At 39.3% G+C, this 25,813-nt stretch overlaps 2 protein-coding genes across 3 annotated transcripts in view; one reads left to right on the top strand and one right to left on the bottom strand.

The window, feature by feature from the left end:
- LOC115212358 (DENN domain-containing protein 2B-like) overlaps positions 1-25,813 on the top strand; it is a 133,135-nt gene that overhangs the window by 62,797 nt on the left and 44,525 nt on the right. The window contains exons 3-7 of one of the 2 annotated variants that reach the window (XM_029781230.2): positions 2,103-2,243; positions 5,629-5,731; positions 14,487-14,560; positions 20,863-21,003; positions 25,011-25,061. In XM_029781230.2, coding sequence (XP_029637090.1) covers positions 2,103-2,243; positions 5,629-5,731; positions 14,487-14,560; positions 20,863-21,003; positions 25,011-25,061 — 510 coding nt within the window. The remainder of the gene's footprint in view (positions 1-2,102; positions 2,244-5,628; positions 5,732-14,486; positions 14,561-20,862; positions 21,004-25,010; positions 25,062-25,813) is intronic. The other variant, XM_029781231.2, reaches the window with a different exon arrangement.
- LOC115211742 (probable methyltransferase-like protein 15 homolog) overlaps positions 22,906-25,813 on the bottom strand; it is a 73,512-nt gene continuing 70,604 nt past the window's right edge. Inside the window, exon 6 of the mRNA XM_036503215.1 lies at positions 22,906-23,296. Coding sequence (XP_036359108.1) covers positions 23,216-23,296 — 81 coding nt within the window. The 3' untranslated portion in view covers positions 22,906-23,215. The remainder of the gene's footprint in view (positions 23,297-25,813) is intronic.

The following is a 25,813-nucleotide window of genomic DNA, read 5'->3' as shown; positions in this document are numbered from 1 at the left end:
TCATAAGCAGAATCACTACCGGAACTAGAAAAGAAATTTCGTGTGTGGAAGCTAGGTTTAGAATCAAAAGGCCTTAGAGTCAATGTAGCAAAGATCAAAGTTCTAGTAAGTAGGAAGGCGAACTCAGGGGCAATAGACACCACAGATACTTAGAAAACAGATTCCATTAGACTCCAGGGGAAAAAATAGAAGTTGTTGATAGTTTCCACTATCTAGGTGACCAAGTTAGTAGTGGGGGTGGGTGGATGCTCAGAGAGTGTTACCACTAGAATAAAAATAGCCTGGGCTCAGTTTAGAAAGCTTCTTCCCCTACTGGCGACAAAGGGTCTCTTGCTCAGAGTGAAAGGTAGATTGTACGACGCATGTGCGAATTGCCGTGCTTTACAGCAATGAAACATGGGCTGTGACTGTGGAGGACATGCGTAGACTCAAAAGAAATGAAGCTAGCATTATCCGCTGGATGTGTAATGTCAGTGTCCATGCATGACAGAGTGTAAGCACTGTGAGAGAAATGTTGAACATAAGAAGCATCGGATGTGGCGTGCAGGAGAGATGTTTGCGTTGGTATGGTCATGTACTATGGATGGATGAGTAGAGATATGTGAAGAAGTGCCACTCCCAAATTGTTGAAGGAATCCGGGGTAGAGATAGACCCAGGAAGAGATGGGATGAGGTGGTCAAGCATGACCTTCGAACGTTGGGCCTCACAGAGGCTATGATGAAAGACCGGGACCTCTAGAGATATGCTGTGACTGCAAAGACCCGACAATGAAGTGATTTCATGGCTTGCAGGATGGCCTGCTGTGCTAACCTTGGATCGTAGGGTGACCCGCTGTGCTTGAGGAGACTTATTGAGTCAAATACATCAACATCAAAATAAAAATCGAATGGAAATTGTAGTTATCATATCTGTGCCGGTGGCACATAAAAAGCACCATCCGAACGTGGCTGATGCCAGCGCCACCTGACTGGAATCAGTGTGGGTGATACGTAAAAAGCACCAACCAATTGTGGCTGTTTGTCAGCCTCCTCTGGCTCCTGTGCTGGTGGCATGTAAAAATCACCCACTACACTCGCGGAGTGGTTGGCGTTAGGAAAGGCATCCAGCTGTAGAAACACTGCCAGGTCAGACTGGAGCCTGGCGCAGCCTCCTGGCTTCTCAGACCTCGGTCGAACCGTCCAACCCATGCTAGCATGGAAAATGGACGTGAAACGATGATGATGATGTATCAGTCAGAGTAGTGTCCTCATCTTGGTTGTTCTTGGTTGTTGCTTTTACTATGTTTCAGCTTTGTATGCTCTAACCTTCTTCAGGTGTCTTGTGATTTGTCTGGGATTGAACTTTGAACTTCTATTTGACTGCACTACATTAACTAGCACCTTTATCCACTACTCTGAGAGAGATATTGCAAAAAGCAATGACCCACTAGCAAGAACCGTTGACTTTTTTTGAAAGGGTTTTGTTGATTGTAGCAACTTGACTCCTGCTTCTTAAAAACTCACACATCCACTCATCTACATTTCCAGTCACGCTGAGATCACGCAGCTTATGACATATCATTCCACAACTTTGTTGAAATCCTTTGCAAAGTTGAAATGCACTCCATCTACATTTGACTTATTGAACATCTATCTACTTCAATATTTAATCATAATGCTGTAAAAACAGTGTGAGGTAGCATCTACTTTGATGGAAAATGTGATGATTGTCATTTTCTTCTGGAAATAACCAATTTCTTTCTGATAATTCATTCCATAACCTTGCTATGTAAAATCAAAAATAGATCTATAAATTTTAACATGTATTCTGCTTCCTCACTGATGTAAAGGACAAAGAGCTCCTTTTTAGCTTTTTAGGGAGCTTGTCTTTTGCAAGAAAGCTTTAGAAATGTATCAGCAGTGATTTTGCTAAAGGATTTTTGCATGTTTTTTGGATGTTAGGAGAACATCATAGCCTGTTTCTAAGTTAAGGTTCATGTTATCTATAACAGATGTTACACTTTTAATTATTTATAACATATAATTTGAATTGAATTCCATACTTGAAATTTAATTTTAATTGATGTAATTATTATCAAACCACTAATATTTTCTCATTGTAGTCTTCAAAACAGTTTGATTTTACTGAAAAACTCCAGCATCTTAGGCGCCGTTTTGGAGACCCCACTTTAAAAATTGCAAACACTCCACTGAAAAATCTAAGTGGTTCCGATCACAAGTTAAATCGTGGAAAAGTTAATTTGGTAAGATTTTTTCATTTTCTTATCTATGTATTTTTAATGTTGGCACTTTAGTAACTATCCCTTTAACTCATTCTTTTTTTATAGTTAAGATACTTGATTATAAATTTCAATGAGATAAAAAATTTTTTTTAAATGGCATAGATGTAGATGTGTGGTAAGAAGTTTGCTTTTGAACCACATGATTCTGAGTTCAGTCCTGCTGCATGATACCTTGGGCAAGTTTTTTTTTACTATAGCCTATGGTCAATGTAGGGAGTAAACCCCGACAGAAAATCCGGAGCTGGAGTCCCTAAGGTGGCCTGACACAACACGTCATCACTGGCAACTCCTGTGACGCATCTGGTACCAAGCTGTATCGACCCGTCGTTCCCTTGGAGCTACCAGCTGCGTGGAGAGGGGGGATCAAACTGCATGGGCAACAGCTGTTCCCTCGTACAAACCTGCCCAGGCCTTGTAGCTCAACAGGAAGAGGACTGGTCTGCACAGCCACACCAGGAAGTGCAGATAAACCAATCACCTTTCCCGAGCTACATCATCGTCTCTCGAGGCGGACGGATGCCGATGGCGGGGATGGTCAATGTAAGCCTCGTGAAGACTTCAGCTGCACACATAAGTGTTTCAGAAAAAAAATGCATTAATGAAATTATGATGTATATTTTCTGCCTCATTTCTTTATTTGGCGGCCAGCCTTCCGGCCGTTGCCAGCCTCGTTTGGCCCCTGTGCCGGTGGCACATAAAAAGCACCATCCGATTGTGGCCGTTTGCCAGCCTCGTCTGGCTCCTGTGCAGGTGGCACATAAAAAGCACCCACTACACTCTCGGAGTGGTTGGCGTTAGGAAGGCCATCCAACTGTAGAAACACTGCCAGATCAGACTGGAGCCTGGCGCAGCCTCCTGGCTTCCCAGACTCCGGTTGAACCGTCCAACCCATGCTAGCATGGAAAACGGACGTTAAACGATGATGATGATGATAGTCAGCTTCAAATGAAACAAAATCTCTTAAGATCATAACACTTTATTTTAGCTTATGCTTTGTGTTCTCTTGGTAGTTTCTTCCAAGTCTCTTTACATTTCTGTTTGTGTCATACTTATCAGTGACAAGTGAAAATATCACAGTCTGTTTACATAAACTTATGAAAAATTCCTTATGGTTTGTTGGCAATTATGTGGGGAGACCACATCACCTCATGATACCGCCTTCCCCGGCCTACATACCCTCTCCCTCCTACTATGTGTCTTATAATATTTAAATGACTCTGTTTCCTTTATGAAACCTTTTTAATTGTCTAAAGAAAGATTCTCCTAGAAAGATGAAAGGAATGTTAAATTTTTATCTCTTATCTGCTATCTGGAATGGGTGTAATGCCAACAAAACTACAGGGATGGTATCCTAAGCTGATAGCCAATTGCAGTCACACAAAATATAGTCAGCAAGATGAGCTTTACATCCTGTATTGTAAATCTCATGAATTATAAACAACTATGCTGTTGATCTGAAAGAGGATAAATTGAAATATGATAGTCACATAATGTAGTTTATATGTGATAAGCTTATGGTTTCATACTTGTTTCAGTATAGTGTTACAGCATTGTAATTACATACATTTTCCCTACAAAAACTTTTTAACCTATTAGCATTTAAGTTGGCCATACCAAGCCCTAATAGTCAACCAGTTTCATGTTTAAATCAGCCTCTCACACCTACCCTACAATATCATCCCAAAAAATAAACAATTACATCATCAAAATCGGAAAGATAAGAAATAATGCATGGTTAATTCAAAACAATGTGAATAAGTAAGTTGACAAGTGGAGGCGCGTGGCTTAGTGGTTAGGGTGGTGTTGAACTCATGATCGTAAGGTCGTGGTTTCGATTCCTGGACTGGGTGATGTGTTGTGTTCTTGAGCAAAACACTTCATTTCACGTTGCTCCAGTCCATTCAGCTGGTAAAAATGAGTAATCCTGTGAAGGACCGGCGTCCCATCCAGGTGGGGAACTTCTACGCCACTGAAACCGGGAAACCGGCCCTTGTGAGCCTGGCATGGCTCAAGAAGGAAGCTAGTGTGTTTGCTGGTGTGTTTGCGTCCCTGTAACTTAGCAGTTCAGCAAAAGAGACCGATAGAATAAGTACTAGGCTTGCAAAAAAATAAGTCCTGGGGTCGATTTGCTCGAATAAAGGCGGTGCTTCGGCATGGCCACAGTCAAATGATTGAAACAAGTAAAAGAGTAAAGAGTAATCACCTCAAACATATATGGTGTGTGCCAAACTTAATTTTATCTGTGTAGGCTACTGATGGATTATGTCTCTAAGTTTCCATAGATTTGAAGCTTTTGAGATCTATACAGCTACTTCTATATGGAAACAATTACAATAACAAAAAAAAAGACACTAGATCTGGAACCTTTCATGCAAGTTTTCACCCGCTTTGTAACACTGACTGCTCTGTGCTCAACTGCTATTGGCACAGAACCATTCTCTGTTTCAAAGATCTTGTTTGAATTATTTGCTACTCTTTTACTTGTTTCAGTCATTTGACTACGGCCATGCTGGAGCACTGCCCTTAGTCGAGCAAATCGACCCCAGCACTTATTCTTTGTAAGCCTAATACTTATTCTATCATTCTCTTTTGCCGAACCGCTAAGTTACGAGGACGTAAACACACCAGCATCGGTTGTCAAGCGATGTTGGGGGGGACAAACACACACACACACACACACATGTATATACATATAATCGGGCATGGCTGTGTGGTTAGGGAGCTTGCTTCCTAACTACATGGTTTTGGGTTCAGTCTCACTGCGTGACACTTTGGGCAGGTGTCTTCTATAGCCCCGAGCTGACCGGAGCTTTGTGATTGAATTCGGTAGGCGGAAGTTATTGCCGTGTGTGTATGTGTGCGTATAGCTGCTCAGTGCCTCTCCGAAAGTTTAAATTCTGCTGAGGACAACATTACCTTTCATGTACCAGTTGAGTACTGGGGGTCTGTGTAATCAACTAACCTGCCCCCACCCTCTGAAATTGCTGGCTTTGTGCCAAAATTTGAAACCATTGTTAAAGTTAACTAGGGAGCCTCTCAGTTGTAATTCAATCTTCAACAAAGAGCTGCCTAATCTCCCTCAAACTAAACCTTTTTGTTTTAAGGAAGTCCCCAAATTTCTGAAATCTTTTAACCATTCATGTTAGAAGTGAATATCCGTATTTTTATAGATTCTTTGATATAGTAAATAAAAATGGCATATTTCTTCAAGGAAATTGATATTTGTAAAATAATTATGAAAAAAAAAAAAAAAAAAGAGAAGGACCTGTTTTAATCACTATCTCACTAATGAACCAGCATTGTTTTAATTTGTTTTTATTAATCAGAAGTCCTCTTCATTTCCTAGGTGAGGCAGAAAATAAACCAGTCTTATGCTGTTATGCACAGAACTGTGAAACAACCAACTGAAACTTCTCAGTCAGAAAGACCTTTGTCCGAAAATGATTCAGGTAAATGCAGACAAATTTTGCTCTTTCTCATTAATTTTGTTGCGCTCTGTCGGTTATAACGACAAGGGTTCCAGTTGATCTAATCAACGGAAACAGCCTGCTTGTGAGATCAACTTGCAAGTGGCTGAGCACTCCACAGACACATGTATCCTTAATGTAGTTCTCAGAGAGGTTCAGCGTAACTCAGGTTGTGTTAACGCTGGCCCTTTGAAAGACAGGTACTTCTCAGCTGAGCAGACTGGAGGAACATGAAATGAAGTGTCTTGCACAAGGATGCAACATGTTACTGGGAATTGAACTCATGACCTTATGAGCGTGAGCTGAGTACCCTAACCACATAAGCCACTTGCTTCCACACTATTGTAGATAAAGTTTTCCTCTCAACTCTTATGATTTTGTATTTGTGTGGTTAAGAAAGTCGCTTTGCAAGCACAAAGTTTCAATCCCAATTGAAGTACCTTGGGCAAGTGTCTTCTACAGCCCCAGGCTGACCAATGCTTTGTGAGTAAATTTGATAGATGCTAACTGAGTGGAAGCTCTGTGTGTATGTTCCACGTCTCTGTCCTTCTGTTGTAACAAAATGTCTTCTCCGTTTTCGTTCTGTTGATTTTTTCGTCTTCTTGTGATGTCCTCTACGTATATATATATATTTATATATGCATGTATATATACATGTAGATGTCGGTATGTACATATATGTTTGTATGTATGCATATATTTTATTTATTACACTATTGTCTGACAGCGCTTCGCGTCGGGTTCGTTTGAATTTTCGATTTTTCGAATTCTCACTTCGTTCTGTCTCCTTCCTCCTTGTCCGTTTTTACAGTTTACTACAATGATGCGAAACTCTCTCCCTTTGCTTTAACTTCCCCTCTCTCTCTCTCTTGCTCTCTCTACCTCACCCTTCTCTCTAGCCTGTGTCTTCCTCTATCTGTCTCTCTCTCTCCCTATCTACTCCTCCTCACTTTCATCACTGCTAAACCTTTCCACCTGTTGCATTCAGGCCATAAGGTCATGTTTCCTCACGCTCGCCAGTTACCTTCTCATCCCAGCCAGAACAAAGGCCTCCGTTCGTCTTTTTCGTTTGTTCTCTTGTTTATTTTTGTTTTCTCGTATTGTAGTTTAATTCTCATTATGTATTTTTGTGTACATGTATCTTTAATTTTGTATTATTTTTTTCTTGTATGTATTTTTTTGTGCAGTTCTTTGTTACGTACCTTTTTGTGTTACATTTTTTCTTGCTCGTTTACCCCTGTACGAGTTTATTTTATTTTAATTCTCTCGTAGGAAGGCCTAGCTTGACCTTACGTCTTCTGTCTCTGCCTTCGAAACACGTGTCTGCTAGCGACAGCTGATGAAGGGGATTTTTCCTTGTGTAGCATGTCCTGTACTTCGTTTTTCTGCTGCACATAATTGTTTTTCCCGTTTTCGTTTTGTCTTGTTCCACGTCTCTGTCCTTCTGTTGTAACAAAATGTCTTCTCCGTTTTCGTTCTGTTGATTTTTTTCTTCTTCTTGTGATGTCCTGTACATATATATATATTTATATATGCATGTATATATACATGTAGATGCCGGTACGTACATATATGTTTGTATGTATGCATATATTTTATTTATTACACTATATATATATATATAATAATAAATATTAGGGAATAAATCCAAATTTACAGGGAAAAAAAATCAGATTTAGGATTAAATCCAATTTTATAGTAAAATATTATAAAATATTATTAGAGACAAAACCACTATTTTGCAAAACAAACAAGGAAAGACTTAATCAATACATAAAATTTTAATAAATAGTCAAAAAAACCGCCACTACAATCGTTTCTTGTCTTGATCGACAATCTTCAGGTGGACTTCCAATAAGTCAGTTTCAAATTATGAAGTCATAATTATGAAGTCATAATTTGAAACTGACTTATTGGAAGTCCACCTGAAGATTGTCGATCAAGACAAGAAACGATTGTAGTGGCGGTTTTTTTGACTATTTATTAAAATTTTATGTATTGATTAAGTCTTTCCTTGTTTGTTTTGCAAAATAGTGGTTTTGTCTCTAATAATATTTTATATATATATATATATATAAATTAGAAAAAAACCCACCTTTTATCAATTCAATAACGAAAAATTGAATTATATCATTTAGAAAAATTACATATTATAGAAAGATTAAATATCTTTCTATAATATGTAATTTATCTAAATGATATAATTTAATTTTTCATTATTGAATTGATAAAAAGTTTTTTTTTTCTCTAATTTATATATATATATATATTATATTTTGTGAAATTTGATTTAGTATTTCTAAATTGAATTTTCCCCAGTAAGTTTGGAATTATATTCCCTCATGACCTGGGACGTAGTCAGTCCTGTGCATACCTTCCTTCTTGTGACACTTATGAAGACCTGTTGAGGCAAGTGAAAATCAAATCAAATCAAAACAAATCAAAATAGATGAACATCAGTGGAATTGTATTCTTTGTGGTACCAGTGCCGGTGGCACACAAGAAAACCACCCAAACGTGGCCGTAACCAGTACCGCATCGACTGGCCTCCGTGCTGTGGGCACAACAAACACCATCCGATCGTGGCCGTTCGCCAGCCTCATCTGGCACCTGTGCCGGTGGCACATAAAGACACCATCCGAAGACCCGGCGACGTAGTCAGTCCACCTGTGCATACCTTCCCTCTTATGACACTTGTGAAGACCTGTTGAGGCAAGTGTGTGACACTTGTGAAGACCTGTTGAGGCAGAGGCAAGTGTGTGACACTTGTGGAGACCTGTTGAGGCAAGTGTGTGACCCTTGTGAAGACCTGTTGAGGCAAGTGAAAATCAAACCAAATCAAAATAGATGAATATCAATGGAATTTGTATCTTTGTGGTTCCAGTACCGGTGGCACACAAGAAAACCATCCGAACGTGGCCGTAGCTGGTACCGCATCGACTGGCCTCCGTGCTGTGGGCACAACAAACACCATCTGGTGCTGTGGGCACAACAAACACCATCCGATCGTGGCCGTTCGCCAGCCTCACCTGGCACCTGTGTCGGTGGCACATAAAAACACCATCCAAAGACCCGGCGACGTAGTCAGTCCACCTGTGCATACCTTCCCTCTTATGACACTTGTGAAGACCTGTTGAGGCAGAGGCAAGTGTGTGACACTTTGTGAAGACCTGTTGAGGCAGAGGCAAGTGTGTGACACTTGTGGAGACCTGTTGAGGCAAGTGTGTGACACGCGTGACACTTGTGAAGACCTGTTGAGGCAAGTGAAAATCAAACCAAATCAAAATAGATGAACATCAATGGAATTTGTATCTTTGTGGTTCCAGTACCGGTGGCACACAAGAAAACCATCCGATCGTGGCCGTAACCAGTACCACCGCATCGACTGGCCTCCGTGCTGTGGGCACAACAAACACCATCCGATCGTGGCCGTTCGCCAGCCTCATCTGGCACCTGTGCCGGTGGCACATAAAGACACCATCCGAAGACCCGGCGACGTAGTCAGTCCACCTGTGCATACCTTCCCTCTTATGACACTTGTGAAGACCTGTTGAGGCAAGTGTGTGACACTTGTGAAGACCTGTTGAGGCAGAGGCAAGTGTGTGACACTTGTGGAGACCTGTTGAGGCAAGTGTGTGACCCTTGTGAAGACCTGTTGAGGCAAGTGAAAATCAAACCAAATCAAAATAGATGAATATCAATGGAATTTGTATCTTTGTGGTTCCAGTACCGGTGGCACACAAGAAAACCATCCGAACGTGGCCGTAGCTGGTACCGCATCGACTGGCCTCCTGCTGTGGGCACAACAAACACCATCTGGTGCTGTGGCACAACAAACACCATCCGATCGTGGCCGTTCGCCAGCCTCACCTGGCACCTGTGTCGGTGGCACATAAAAACACCATCCAAAGACCCGGCGACGTAGTCAGTCCACCTGTGCATACCTTCCCTCTTATGACACTTGTGAAGACCTTTGAGGCAGAGGCAAGTGTGTGACACTTGTGAAGACCTGTTGAGGCAGAGGCAAGTGTGTGACACTTGTGGAGACCTGTTGAGGCAAGTGTGTGACACGCGTGACACTTGTGAAGACCTGTTGAGGCAAGTGAAAATCAACAAATCAAAATAGATGAACATCAATGGAATTTGTATCTTTGTGGTTCCAGTACCGGTGGCACACAAGAAAACCATCCGATCGTGGCCGTTCGCCAGCCACATCTGGCACCTGTGTCGGTGGCACATAAAGACACCATCCGAGAGACCCGCGACGTAGACAGTCCACCTGTGCATACCTTCCTTCTTGTGACACTTGTGAAGACCTGTTGAGGCAAGTGAATCAATCAAATCAAAACAAATCAAAATAGATGAACATAAATGGAATTTGTATCTTTGTGGTACCAGTGCCGGTGGCACACAAAAAATCATCCGAACGTGGCCGTAGCCAGTACCGCATAGACTTGCCTCCGTGCTTTGGGGACGTAACAAACACCATCCGATCGTGGCCGTCCGCCAGCCTCATCTGGCACCTGTGTCGGTGGCACATAAAAACACCATCCGAGCGTGCCGTTTCCAGCCTCGTCTGGCACCTGCCAGCCTCATCTGGCACCTGTGTCGGTGGCACATAAAAACACCATCCGAGCGTGGCCGTCTGCCAGCCTCATCTGGCACCTGTGTCGGTGGCACATAAAAACACCATCCGAGCGTGGCCGTTCGCCAGCCTCGTCTGGCACCTGTGTCGGTGGCATATAAAATCACCCACTACACTCTCGGAGTGGTTGGCGTTAGGAAGGGCATCCAGCTGTAGAAGCACTGCCAGATCTGACTGGCCTGGTGCAGCCTTCGGGCTCCCCAGACCCCAGTTGAACCGTCCAACCCATGCTAGCATGGAAAACGGACGCTAAATGATGATGATGATGATGATGATGATGATAAAAATGCGTGTGTGCAACAAACTAGAGAAAATCGTCTTACCTCCAGGGAGAACATCTGAAAGATGAAATACCTGGAAAAGGATAATGTGGGACCTGCAGGTTTCAGATTTTACAAGATATGTCTACCACCCATATCTTGTTCTATCTTTATCAGCCAAGCATATATGTATTTTTCCCTCACGGGCTATTCTTTACTGGAAGGCGATACTCTAGTATTGCATTACTAATTTATTGAAGCTTCTTCACCATTTTCCGTACTGTTGGCGTTCGGTGTTTCAGTCGAGGGTAATAGCATTAATGTGGTAACATCGTAGATTTTGTCATGGTATATGCTTGGCTGATGAAGATAGAATAAGATATGGGTGGTAGACATATCTTGTAAAATCTGAAACCTGCAGGTCCCACATTATCCTTTTCCAGGTATTTCATCTTTCAGATGTTCTCCCTGGAGGTAAGACGATTTTCTCTAGTTTGTTGCACACACGCATTTTTGCTAATACATACGCGGTGAAGCTATACATTAGCGTCGTATTTTTACGTTCGCTATTTCCAGTAAATATCGGTACTTAGTTGTGCCATTTATTTACTATTTTGTGTATATATATATATATTATATATATATATATATATATATATATATATATATATATTGTGTGTGTGTGTGTGTGTTTCCCCAGACTCAACTGCTTAACAACCAGTGTTGATTTGTTTGTGTGCCTATAACTTACCAGTTCAGCAAAAGACACTGATGAATTAAGTACCAGACTGAAAAAAATAAGTACTGGAACTGATTTGTTCAACTAAACCCTTCAAGGCAGTGCTCCAGCATGACCACAGCCCAAGTATTGATACAGATAAAAGATAAAAGATATATTTTATATTTATGAGACTTCATTGTTCATTCTAAAACTCTGTGCAGCTGTAGAATAAATCATCAGTTTTGTATGAATCTGTTGATTTACTCCATTATTGAGTACTCTTGAGTATTGAGTATTCTTTTTCTCATTTGCAGTTCTAAACATAAATTGTGTGTGTTTGTTATTAATCCTTAACACATTCCATTGTTGACTACACAAATGTTCATAGTTTTCGGTTCAACCTTGATCTTTTGAACCATCTCCAACTGAGAGACAAGTCTTTCATGCTTTATCTCTAAGCTCTCTCTTCTATCCAGGCTATATTCCAACTTCTCTCTGAAAGATGATGTCTGTTCCAATGTAAGATTCCATTCTCTCTCTCTCTTTCTCCGCTGAACATCAGCAACAAAGACTTCTATTTACTCTGCTACAAGCACTCTCTTTCCCTTTACTGTAAGTTCATCTGTTATCTTTGTCACTCTTTGAATTCCCCCAAATCACCATTATGGTGGCGAACTGGCAGAAACGTTAGCACGCCAGGCGAAATACTTTGCAGTATTTCGTCTGTTTTTACGTTCTGAGTTCGAATTTCGCCAAGGTCAACTTTGCCTGTCATCCTTTCGGGGTCGATAAATTAAGTACCAGTTACGCACTGGAGTCGATGTAATCAACTTAATCTCTTTGTTTGTCCTTGTTTGTCCCCTCTATGTTTAGCCCCTTGTGGGCAATAAAGAAATAAGATGTTTGCCAGTCTCCCACCCTACATTGAGGACAACTACTTCAAGCATCTCTGAAGTCATTATCCAAAAATAACTTCAATTTCAATGCATATAATTCCTCTTGATTGTCTTAACACCACTGGTGCAGATACTAAATTGTTTATTTTTCTGAATTGTCTACACCAGTTAATAGTTCTTCCTTACACATTTGACTGTCACACCTACTCTCCAAACATACTAATGAAGTTAGTTTGCCTCACATACTCTTTCTGTTCGACAATTCTGCCTAAATGGTTGAAGCTCTGCTTGTTCTATGCATTGGCAGTTAATGTGCTTTACCTTAGATCAATCTGAAACAGATAAAGAAACCATATTTCTAAGCATGTTTGTCCACAATTTTCATACAACCAAACCTAACCCATCCTGATGGTTCACCTGTATAACTGCATTGCAGTTTGCAGAAGTGAACATTACTGCTGAGAATAGCTGGAGGTGTTTGTCCACTACAGCAATGCCTGCAAGATGACCATCTAGAGAGCAATGATTGCTTTTGTGCATGCTAACTTTCACCCAGACTTTTACATCAGTTGCCATAAGGGTCTCTACATGATTTGCAGAATCTTTCTACTTACTATTTCTTAACCCAGATGGCTCTGTAAGAAGCACTCTTACAAATAAAGTTTTTACTACCTGAATTGCTTGAAGTTACAGACTGTATATATATATATATATACAACAGAACTTCTCCCAAACTTACTAACCAACCTCACATTTTTCCAAACTACATATTCACAGCTGTCAAGCTGTCTTATACACACACACAAAAGTTTTGTTTATTCCAGTCTAAAAAGACAACTATTCCTGACATCCCTTCCATTACTGTCATATAATGTGTTAGAGTCAGTTGTTATTTTCACCAAATTCTTTAATTTTTTTTTCCTTTCTGTGTATCTATTTGTCCCAGTTTATGAAAATATGCAATGCTGTATGTCACACTTGAGAAGTGCTACACATACAAGCATCCAAGACTGCTTTATTTAGGAATTTAACTGATTTGGCAAAAGACTCTCACCAACAGACTACAACCACTGGCTCACTCACATATATGATGTTTCTGCTCTCTTTATTCTTATTACTACATCTTCTCCTTTGAACTAACAAACCTACATGCCATCTTTGTTTTAGACCCCTTGATTTATCCACTTCTAATCATCTTGTCAGCTCTGTTGTGTTTGGATCCCTTACTCCAAACCCTACATTTTGCCCTTGTATTTCCACCGCCTGAATCGCTCTGGTCTTCTTGAATTCTTTCGTAGCCCACATTTTTTCACTACCAGTCATTGATCTACAAAAGTTTAAATACAACAGCAACTGCATTGATTTCACCAGATTGGAAACTTCTAGAAAAGTGATGAATACAGTTATAATGCTTTTTCTTGGCAGTCTTTCAAGCAGTCGTGTCCGATGTGTTTGTGCATATGCACACTTGTGTGCATATGTCCATGTGTAGCCTTATTATTGATTATTTTGAGCAATGAAATAGAAAAACTGTAAACCCCCAAGTAACAGACTAATAGGAGGGAGATATGTCTGTTAATGCTGAAATACCATCAAATTGAATGTAAGCTAGGGTTTCTCACATCTTCTCACTCCCAAAATTTCAATCATTGAAATACACAGCCTTTTCCTATCGTTTAACTTAGTCAATGTTTATCTTGCTTGTTGCCCCCCCCCCCGCCAGTAGTATTTCCCATTTTCTCTATTTCTTTTTCCTATTTATTGCCTTTCCATTGGTTTGTTTTCTTCTTCTTCTTTATTATTCTTCAGAACAGTTTAATTTCTTTCCTCCTCTATTTCTCTCAAAGGTTTATATCTTTATTTCACTTCATTCTCATGATCTTTTACTTTTTAAAATAAATATTGTGTATGAAAATATTGTATTATTATTATTACTTGTTCAGTTAAATCCCAAATCTATTAATTTGGCAGTCTATTAGTTTAGAGTGCTTTTTCTTTATTTCTTCAGGAGAATCAACATTTACCAAAAAGAAATTATTTTAAAACTGTTGCATTTCCATAGTATATATTGAAATGGCAATATTTCATTTTGTTTCTCAAGTCTGCAATATTTTCCATTCTTTAGATAAGATAAAGAACAAACCATCCTTGTGTTATGTTACACAAATAAGTGGCATCAATATTATACTTACTGCTTTCTGTTTTCTTGCTATAGATACTGACAGTTTGGTTGATGAATCAGAAATAAAGAAAAGACTAGAATATTGTAGCACTATCAAATCTAAAACGGTAAGTAACACCAATAAGCTGGCGTTTACAAACCATGTTGTATTAAAAGGAGTATTTTTACTTGTGTTTTGTTTCTTGTTTATATTTGTAGAGACCAACATATGTTATCTTTTGTGATTAGAACAGTTTAAGATGCCTGAATTTTGCAAAAAAAATATAGGTAGTTAATTCAATATTATTAAATACTTAGATGCATTTTTTAATGTGTTGTTGTTGTTGATGTTGCTGCTGCTGCTGCTGTTGTTATTGTTGTTGTTTGGCTCAGGTTTGGTCTTATTCCTGGTAGGATTTATTATTTGTCCTTAGCACAAATAATTCCTAAACAAAAAAAGGTATTAAACTCCTTAGGGAATCAAAATCTCAAAAAGGGGAGAGTTTTTTGGAAAAAAAAAAAATTTGTTTCCCCATGGAAGTTGAAATCTCAAAAGGGGGAGATGTTGTGGTGAGAGTCACGTCACATAGGGTTTTTATTAGGCTAGCAGATAGGCATAGTATAGGTGGCCCACATTTTCAGATCATTGGCTATTCAGGTCACAAATTTGGGACCTTTACAGTCAACTTAGGAAAAACAATCAGACTGAATGCGTTCTTCCTGGATTTCAGTTACTGGATTAGTAGACTACATAAACAGGAATTGAAGAGAGTCATCATCAGCAATAGGTGGTGGGTCTCTTTAAAAAGGAAAATCAGAGAGGTGTTAGTTTTAGCCAAGGGATTGCTTTGGAAAACAACTGAATAGAAAATAAACTTGTTAGTGACTTAGAAGAGGCACATAGAAGTGGGATTGCAAATGATGTGCTAGTAGTGAGAATTTACACTCGACCATTTCTTCGATGGAAAACATGAAGGCTGTATTGTCTGAGATAGGGTACACGCCTTGAAACCCAAAGGCTTAAAAGCCATTGGTTGGGTCTGGGTAGCAGAGGGACAGCATGGAAACAAATCTAGGATTCGTTATGCGACAGACTGTAGTGGCCATGTACACTTCTATTCCAAACACATGAGTGCAGTGTTTCAGCAGCATTTCACCAACCTCTTTTCCGGGAGTGGCATTTTTGAAACAGCAGGCTTTGAAACTTACCTTGAGAGAATGCCGCACCTATTGGACAAGGATATTGAGTGCTTCGAGAAGCTGATTTCAATGCAGGAAGTGGAGGATGTACTGGGCTGCTGCATGGGGTGCAAATCACCAGGATTGGATGGTCTGCCCTATGAACTATATGCCGACATGTCAGAACTTTTTGCACTGGTTTTAACAGTTGTCTACTGCTGTTCCTGTTGCTACGGCAACAGATGGAAGCATTTCCAGTTGTATGAGCCAGGGAGTAGTGAGGTTGCTGAGAATGGATCTGAACAAGGAGGATGTGATTGAAAACTTCAGGCCCATAACTCTATTCTATACTGAGTTAAAGATTTCAGCTAAGGTGCTTTCCAAGAGGCTAGCACTTGTCAGTTGTATAATCTGGGGTGCACAAACCTGTGTGATCCCCAGTAGATCTGTCCATGATAATCTCCATCTCATGTGATACATCATAGAATGGGTTGGGAATAGATCAGGTTTTGGAGGGGCACCGATCAATTTGGACCAGTCCAAAGCTTTTGACAGGGTGGACCATTGCTATCTGGTGTCTGTCCTAAAAGCTGTTGATTTTGGTCCTGTGTTCAGAGGCTGGATCACCACAATATATAGTGGAATCAGCTCGGTTGTCAAATTGAGGGTCCACCTCTTGGAACTTTTCAGTATTGAACGCTTGGTATACCAAGGATGCTCCCTCTCCTTGCTTTTATATATTTTAGTTTAGAATCCTTGCTATGAAGGATGGAGAATTTGAGGAGACGTCACTCTCATGGTGTTGGACTCTTTGGACATAGAAAAGATCGATACTATACTGAAAGAATATGAGGAATGCTCAAGAGCACATGTGTTAGTATCGCCTTGTCTTGACATAATGCAAATGTTGTAAATGAGTGTCATCATCATTATACAAGCAGTGTCCTTCAAGTCTAATGCTTGGCCATAGAAATGTATTGCCTTGGTTGAAAACAGTTGAAGGTTGGCAACAGCAAGAACATCCAGCTGTAGAAAATCTTCCTCAAAGAATTCTGATTGACCTTTGCAAACATGGAGAAGTGGACGCTAAAACAGTGATGATGATGATGATGATGATGATGATTGTTAGAGTGGTTTTGATTCAATTAACAGCGATCTTTGACCTACAAAATTTTGGATATGTGCCAGTTTAGAGACCATTATATCAATATTTCTGTATTGTGTTGTAGTTGGCTTTGTATTTCATCTTTCCAGGCTCAATAAAATAAAGTTCTAGTCAATTTCTGGGTTAATATAATCTTTTGACCCCTCCACTCCCATAAAAATTTGAGGTCATGTGCCTGTGTAAGAAATCAATATTGATATTATTGTAGGCATTAACAGTAATATATTCTATTGAAAGGGCTGGGAACTCGTTGAAATTGTAGAGCACTCAATGTATTACTGTGGTCCTTTTTGTCTCTGCAACAGTTAAATTTCTCTTTCATCCTTTCTGTAGTTAATAACTACTGCATTTTCCCTACTTTCCAGAATCATTTCACTTGTTAGCCATCCTTCATCCATTATTACTGTTCTCTCCATCCATACTTTTATTGATCACCCTCCCTCTCACCACTGTGCTACTTAATCATCTCTCCTACCCTACCACCCTACATCTCACTCTCCTCATTTACTATGCCTACTTCTCTCTTCTCCATCCGCTCCTGCAACCTACCCAAGAGCATCTCATCTCCATTCTCCCTCCTTCTGTTATTCTGCCTTTCTGCACTATCAGATATCTCTTACACCACCACCACTCACTCTTGACCCCTTTGGCTCACCCATTCCTATCCACCTCATGCCTTGAATGTCCACCTTGCTACTTCAACACCACTATTTTTATCCCAGCTCCATCTGGTCACTCCCACCCTCTCTTCTAAAATAGGCGTAGGAGTGGCTGTGTGGTTAGTAGCTTGCTTACCAACCACATGGTTCCGGGTTCAGTCCCACTGTGTGGCATCTTGGGCAAGTGTCTTCTACTATAGCCTCAGGCCAACCAAAGCCTTGTGAGTGGATTTGGTAGACAGAAACTGAAAGAAGCCCGTCATATATGTGTATGTGTGTGTTTGTGTGTCTGTGTTTGTCCCCCCAACATCGCTTGACAACTGATGCTGGTGTGTTTACGTCCCCATAACTTAGCGGTTCGGCAAAAGAGATCAATAGAATAAGTACTAGGCCTACAAAGAATAAGTCCTGGGCTCGATTTGCTCGACTAAAGGCGGTGCTCCAGCATGGCCACAGTCAAATGACTGAAACAAGAAAGAAAAGAAAGTCCAGTACCTCCTCTACAGCAAGAAACCTGTTCCACTGCAACCCTTTTCTCTCATACTTTACTCCTTTCTACTCCTCATTTCCTAGCATAAAGTTGTCCTCCTAGGGGTTCATCGTCTAGCAAGCTGCATAGTGACTTCACTAGTGCTGGTGTCCCCCCTCCCCCAAATAGTACCTGGTACATACTGTAAAGATGTTATTAAGAAGGGCATCCAGATGTTGAAACCATGCCAAAGCAGACAAGGGAGCTTGGCACAGTCCTTGGACCCATCAGATCCTGTCCTAACATCCAATCCATGCCAGCATGGAACATGGAGTTAAATGACGTTGATGAAGAATAACAGAAAGGGCTGTATGGAATCAGCCAAACTCTCTTCTCTCAATTTATCAGAAGAAAATATTAAATACTTTTTACCTTTTAATTAAGTTTCCCACAAGAATCTAAGTTATTATTGACCTGCTTTTTATAAGTTGTAATTTCTTTTCAGAATATTTTAACTTTTGCAATGTTAGTTTAGACAATCATTATTAGTATTTGTGAAATTGGTGAATTGCTACTGAACAGTGGAGAAAGGTGCTCAGTTCATAGGAACCCAGTCGGTCACGCAGGTTTGATTCCTAGTTAAAGTATTTGTTTCCTTTATGCTCCTACTGCTCTAAGTGTTGTGTTGTGACCCCCTTCGGTCATGAATGATCATGGGATTGCACCTAGAAAGTTACCCTCCAGGTACAAGTCCGGGCAAGGTTGTTTATGGAAGATCAGTAGTTGCCCATGCATAACAGCCTCCCTTCTCCATGCCATCAATGTTATCCAAGGGAAAGGCAAAAGCCAATACAGCTTGGCACCAGTGACATCACAGCTCTTTTATTAACATGCAAGTGGTCGAGCATTTCACAGACATGTGTACCCTTAACGTAGTTCTTGGGGAGATTCAGTGTGACACAGAGTGTGACAAGGCTGGCCCTTTGAAATACAGGTACAACAGAAACAGGAAGAAAGAGTGAGAGAAAGTTGTGGTGAAAGAGTACAGCAGGATTCACCACCACCCCATGCCGGAGCCTTGTGGAGCTTTAGGTGTTTTTGCTCAATAAACACTCACAATGCCCGGTCTGGGTATTGAAATCGCGATCCTACAACTGCAAGTCCACTGTCCTAACCACTGAGCCATTGTACCTCCACACTGCTCTAAGTAATGAAAGCAGAACCTGTTACTATACACGAGGCATTTAGTTACTGAGTGTTGTAAGTACCACCCTGGCCATTTTCTTTGTCTCGACTTCTAGAATCCGAAAATGTTGGGAGGAAGAACTGGTGAGGCTTGCAATAAGGTTGAAAATCCAGCTGAAAAAAATTGTACCTTGATGCTATTGACATGATGCTCGCTCACCCAAACTCAGACCAGAGAGTTTAGTAACACACCATTGTAAGCACATGCACTCAAACAATAACTTTGTTGTGGTCCCTGTATCGTTTTCTGAGGTGTTATGGCTCATTTTCTAATATTCCTCATTACCATCATAACGATAATGGGCTATTTATTATCTTACTTTCTTGTCTTACTTACCTCTTAAAAATACTTACCTTGGTATATTAAAACATAAATAATACCTTTGGTGGTCTCTATATGATTTTTCTTGGTATTATGGCTAAAATATGCAATGTGATACACCTTTTTGTAGTAATTCTACAAAATGAGCAAGACACAGTCATTGTTTCATCTTTCAGATGCATGCATGAATAAACAATTTTATATAGGTAGAATGATTAGAGGAGGTCTTCACAATCATTTTAAGACCAAAACCAGCTTCCTAACTTCATTCCTTGCCAAGATATCGCATTCTGAAAGTCACAAAACTTTGACTGCATTTTTCTGTTTTAAGTTGTGGTGTTACTAAACGCCTCATGTCATATCATCATTTTTTCTATACTGCCAGTCATCACTCCCTCTCTCTTGAGTTACTTCCTGTTGATATTCATCCCTCATTCTTACCATTGTCCATCCACCTTGTTCACCATTCACCCCATTCATCCCTATGTATCTCCTTCCACCTCCATTCCTATTCCTGTTGATCACTCACACCCTCCCCCACCCACACTTACAATGTTCACCCATCCTTCCAGATCTTTCTGTCTTCTATGCTCTCTTGTATATTACCTTCTAGGAAATGCTACCTTGAAGGTATGCTCTAACACCTCATAACCATAACCTCAATCTCTCTTCTGGCACCACTCCATTCAGTCCAGTCCACCCAGATATAATGCAGGCTAACCTTGGACTTTCACAGCAATAAACTTTTTCCTATTCCTCCCATCATACTTCAGCCTCGCAACACTTTGCATAAAGCCACCACCCTCTCTTCTCTTCTCCATTTCATTTGAAGGGTCTCTTTTTGTCTTACAAGTTAAAAGGTGACCTCACTGGTGTTGGTGCCATGAAAAATAGCACTCAGTACTGTGTGTGAAGTGGTTTGCATTGGGAAAAGGTAGAAACCACACCAGAACTGAAACATTGGAGCAAAACATGGTCTTCCAACCCATTGAATCCTGTTGAATTGTCCAACATGTGACAGGAGGAATTGGTGATGATAGTGATCATCATCATCATCATCATCACCACCACCACCACCACCACCACCACCACCACCACCACCATCATCATCATCATCACCATCATCATACCATCATCATCAACATCATCATCATCATCACCATCATCATCAACATCATCATCATCATCATCATCATCATCATCTCCTCTGTGATGCCTGACAACAGTCAATAGCTTGCATTCAGTGACATATTAATTGATTACACAATTGTTACATGTTTTTTCTTATTTCAGTTGTCTTTGTTTCATTAATTATGAATCACCAAAACAACACATTAAAAAACATATATATATATATATACTTATTTACTGTCTGTATATTTATTTAACAGAGTGAAAGAGTCAAAAAGTCTTTACGAGTCCTTGACAAAATCTATCCTCAGTTATTTGAGTATGTTATTTGTGTTGGTCTCCGACTAAATACGGAAAAATTGAAATATGAACCATATGTCATCTATAAATTTCCTGAAATAGTAAGTATATATATATTTACACATTTCATATTTTGCTTTCTTTTTATTGCTAGTTACTAATGCTGCTGTAATAGCCCATTGATTACCATCCACTTACAAAAGTATTTGTCCATTTTAGAAAGCTATTCTTTGAATAAGCTTGTTTTGATGAACAATCTAAAAGAAGCATATAAACTTTCATAAATATTTTCAAATTTCATTGGCGAAATTTTAATTGTTTGTGTTTCTTTGTTGACACAGTGTTTTAATTCTAAACCATGTTTTGTCTAGTTAACCCTTTCATTACTGTATTTATTTTGAGATGCTCTGTGTTTCTTTCAATTACTTTCAAATATAACAAAGAATTTAGAAGCTTGTGTTAGGAACATAAATTGTGACTAAGGTTTGGTGGAAGATTTCAATTCAGAACTTTTGAAAACAAGACATTTGTCCTCAGAGCCAGAGCCGGTTTCAGCCGGGTTGGTAATGAAAGGGTTAATATCGTAATTCTAACAAAAGTCGGTTCCCTGTATATTTTAGAATATAACGAGGTAAAAGAAATTTGTAGATTAGAATTTTTAATGGTAATTATTGTTACTCTTGAGGCTAGTTGGATGTGTGCTGTTAGAAAATTGGTTCATTATTTACTACTTAATTCATTATTTTCAACTTGTTTTAACCCTTTGGTATTCAGATTAGTCCGTCAACTGTAATGCTTGTTCATTCACATTGTTTTGAATTAATTATGGATTATATCTCAGCTTTGAGATTTTGATGATGTGATTGTTTAATTTTAGAGCGACATTGCAAAATAGATGTGGAAGTCCAGATCTGGCTAGTTTGAACATAGAACAGATAGAACATTTTGGCTGGATATGGCCAGTTTAAATGCTAAATGGTTTAGGCAGTAAGCTAGCAGAATTGTTAGCATGTCAGACAAAATGGTTAGCAGTGTTTGTTTTGGTTTGTAAGTTCTGAGTTCAAATGCTGTTGAGGTTAACTTTGCCTTTCATTCTTTCAGGGTTGATAAAATAAGTACCAGTTGAGCACTTGAGTCAATGTAATTGACTGCTCTCCTTTTCCAAAATTGATGGCCTTGTGCCAAAATTTGAAACCATTATTTTCAACTTGTGTGATATGTTTTTTATTTTTTTAAGTCATTCACCTTTCCTTCCTGCTATTTCATTGATAATCTTGTCAATGATGGTAAACTTTGAAAAACCAATGGAATTTCAACCATGTTTTGTGATCTGCTACCACAACAGCTACTTTATAAGATCCAGTTAGCTCAAGACATCATCAGGAGGAACCACGTCCAGTTTCGGCCCCTACTCCTCTACCGTTTTGACGTGGTGGCCCCCTCCCCTTTTGGAGGCGTTTTCATCTCTGGTGTTGGGTGCATGTCTTCTTTCTCCTTCTTTCTTCTGTTCCCTGGCCTCTTCGATGTAGCGTCAATGAGTGTCAGCAGACGACTGACTGTCTTGTCAAATTTCCCTTTAAATACCTGCTGCTAGGCTCCAGCAAGTTGTCATGTGACACTGTCTCAACTTTAACTAACCAATGAAGGTGCGTAGTCTTAGCCCATGCATTCTCTAAACGAGACCATCACCTGTCAATCAGCGAAGCTAATTCAGTGTCAGCTTGTCTCACCTAGTGATGTTATGTTCCTGCTGGCATGTTATGACTTTAAAACCATTTTTGGTCTTCCCGCTTCAGCCATATATGGAAGCTGGCTTTTTCGACTGCCTCCTGTACTCTCCTCTTAATTTTCTCAGCTCCGAACTAGAAAAAACAAATCTTCTTTTGAATAACGTTGTCATTTTTCTTTCAATGAAGCCCCTAGCCCCCACTGCCAGGTGGTAATACTCGACAGTCCATCCCTGTTCTCTGCACCCTTCGATTAGTTTTTCGTACCTCTTCTCCTTTCATTTCTCTGCATTGATGATGTTCTCTTCCCATGGCACTGTCAGTTCTACTTTGTGCTCCTTATTTAAATTAATGATCCATCAACATTTCTAGATTGATGGAGCAATTTATGATATAAACAGTCACTTTCAGTTCTTTCCCCCCTCACTAATCTAGTTTTGGTGCTATTTGACAGGAAATAAAATTATAGCCTTCATCATAAACTTCTAGACATATTTAGACATAATAGATTGGATTTTATCAGAACTGATTTTCTGGTTATTCTATTTTTGCTGTGTTTTTGACTAAGGTCATCTTGGTGACCTGCTTAGTGACCTCTTCTCATTGACATCCTCTTCAGAAGCTCTTCAGATCCTCCAGATTTCTGTTCTTTGTTATCAACTGATTTCTAAGAGAAGGATTGAATAAAATTAATAACAGTTAGTATTGATGGTTAGTATTATTTAACAAGATAAAAGTGAATCCATGGCCCATCTTTCTTCGTTATTATATGTAGATGAAAGCTATTCACTTATTTTTTAATATCAGGTACATTCAATAGGCCTTCAATGACAACTAATTTGTTGAATAATAAAGTTAGTGCTGACATATTTTATGTAGTAGACATTAAAAAGTTAATATGAGTGATAGACCTAATCCATCATCTGGATTAACACCATCATCCAATATCTTGGTTGATTTAATAGAATTCCACTCTGTTGCAAGATTTTGAATCAGGTCTCCAGCTTGAGGGTAGTTTCCTCCCTCCCTCCCACTAGTTTCAGAGTCAAAGGAGATACCTTTCCTCCTGACTAAAAGATAAGTTATAATTATGAGGTGAGGAAAAGGCAGTATTAGAAAGTGACATATTCCTGTCTTGTTCTGATCTTATCAGATAAGCATAGCTTTCATCATGCTTGTTGAAGTGGTGAGGCCAGAATTACTAGGTAAATGTACAAAATTGTATTGGTTGGTATAAAAAAACCCGATAAACGTCGCTCTTTTCAAGCCTAGCCAGGCTCATGGGCCCGGTTTCCTGGTTTCTGTGGCATATGTATTCCCCCCAGCTGGACAGGACACCAGTCCATCACAGCGTTACTCAAGAAACAGGAAGAGAGAGTGATAGAAAGTTGTGGCGAAAGAGTACACCAGGGGTCACCACCACTCCCTGCTGGAGCCTCGTGGAGCTTCAGGTGTTTTCGCTTAATAAACACACACAACACCCGGTCTGGGAATCGAAACTGCGATCCTCCAACTGCAAGTCCACTGCCCTAACCACTGGGCCATTGTGCCTCCATTGGTTGGTATAGAAAAACAAAATTGTTTATTTTACTGCATCTAAGTCCACGAGTTTATACTAATAAAATTTTGGTTCTCCTAGTATTTCCTAAATTCTCAAACAGAACCAGTAAGGCCATCTGCAATATCTTCATTCTAATAGATTTTCATAAATTCTTGCTCTTAATAATATATATCATTTGCTCTCAAAAAACTACATTGTTAGATCGTTTCTATGTTTTGTTTAAACCTCTACCAACTGTAGCAATGTTTGTTTCTTATCTAGTCATTATTAGGTTTATGTTTACACGCATGTTTCTGGTTTAGGGCTGTGTACCTAACGGGACATGGATACAATAAGGAATTACTAGGAACAAAATATCTTGTGATTTCAATGTTAGGATGTTGAACACAAAGGATGCTTATAGAAAAACCATGTTTTTTTGAACTGGCATAACTGCAGAATGTGTTTATATACGTCTTTGTTTTTTTGCATTTCTGTTTTTAAATCATATTAACAGTAACAAGTAATAGTAATAATAATAATAATAATAATAATAATAATAATAATAATAATTAATAATAATTAATAATAATTAATAATAATAATAAATAATTTTATAATACAGAGAAAAATAACCCATGCAAATTTCCTTTACTAATTACCTTTCTGTCTTATCTTAATTTGATGTCTTAATTATGTGTATGATCCTCATTTAATGCTTAATTTTAATTGTTGCTGCACAACTAAAAAATTGTTTTCAAAGTTTGTGTTTTCATGAGTATTTGATTAACTTTATGCAAAGCGATTTGGTCTATAACTTGAATGATATTGAACTTTCTAGCGGAACTACAAACTAGACACAGCTGGCCATTTAATGCTTTGTTCAGCAGTGGTAAGTAATGTCGACAAACACTCTCTACACTGAAACTAATCACTCATTTATATCGTTGCTTTCCCATTATTTTTTGTCACAAGTCACTGAAATTTTTTTTTTTATTTCAAGATATTATTTTTCAATGTTTTATTGTGAGTTTATGAGTCAGTATTCAGAATCCTGCTCCAGTTTTTTTATATTTTTACTGTTATGGTTGTTGTAATAATTAGTGTCAAAATCATTATTAGAGTTTTAGTTTTTCGTCTCCATTCTCTTCATTAAAATCCCTGTTTTTTCATATATGTCATCATCATCATCATCGTTTAACGTCCGCTTTCCATGCTAGCATGGGTTGGACGATTTGACTGAGGTCTGGCGAACCAGATGGCTGCACCAGACTCCAATCTGATCTGGCAGGGTTTCTACAACCACTCTGAGAGTGTAGTGGGTGCTTTTACGTGCCACCGGCACAAGGGCCAGTCAGGCGGTACTGGCAACAGCCACACTCAAATGGTGATTTTTTTTTTATGTGCCACCTGCACAGGAGCCAGTCCAGTGGCACTGGTAATGACATGTCAAAATCCACAGTAATTAAATTAATTATAAAGTTCCAATCATTCCAGTTTAATAACCCCACCCCCCACCTACTACCACCACCACTACCACAAAAAATACTACAAAATTAAAAAAATATAAATATTTACTGGTTACGTTGAAGATAAATGACAATCGAAAGGTTGATAAATGTATATAGTGCATACAGCATAATT

Source organism: Octopus sinensis, linkage group LG5, assembly GCF_006345805.1.
Source record: "Octopus sinensis linkage group LG5, ASM634580v1, whole genome shotgun sequence".
Lineage (NCBI taxonomy): Eukaryota > Metazoa > Mollusca > Cephalopoda > Octopoda > Octopodidae > Octopus > Octopus sinensis.
Note: the sequence above shows the minus strand (reverse complement) of the source record. Positions and strands in the feature narration are given on the sequence as shown.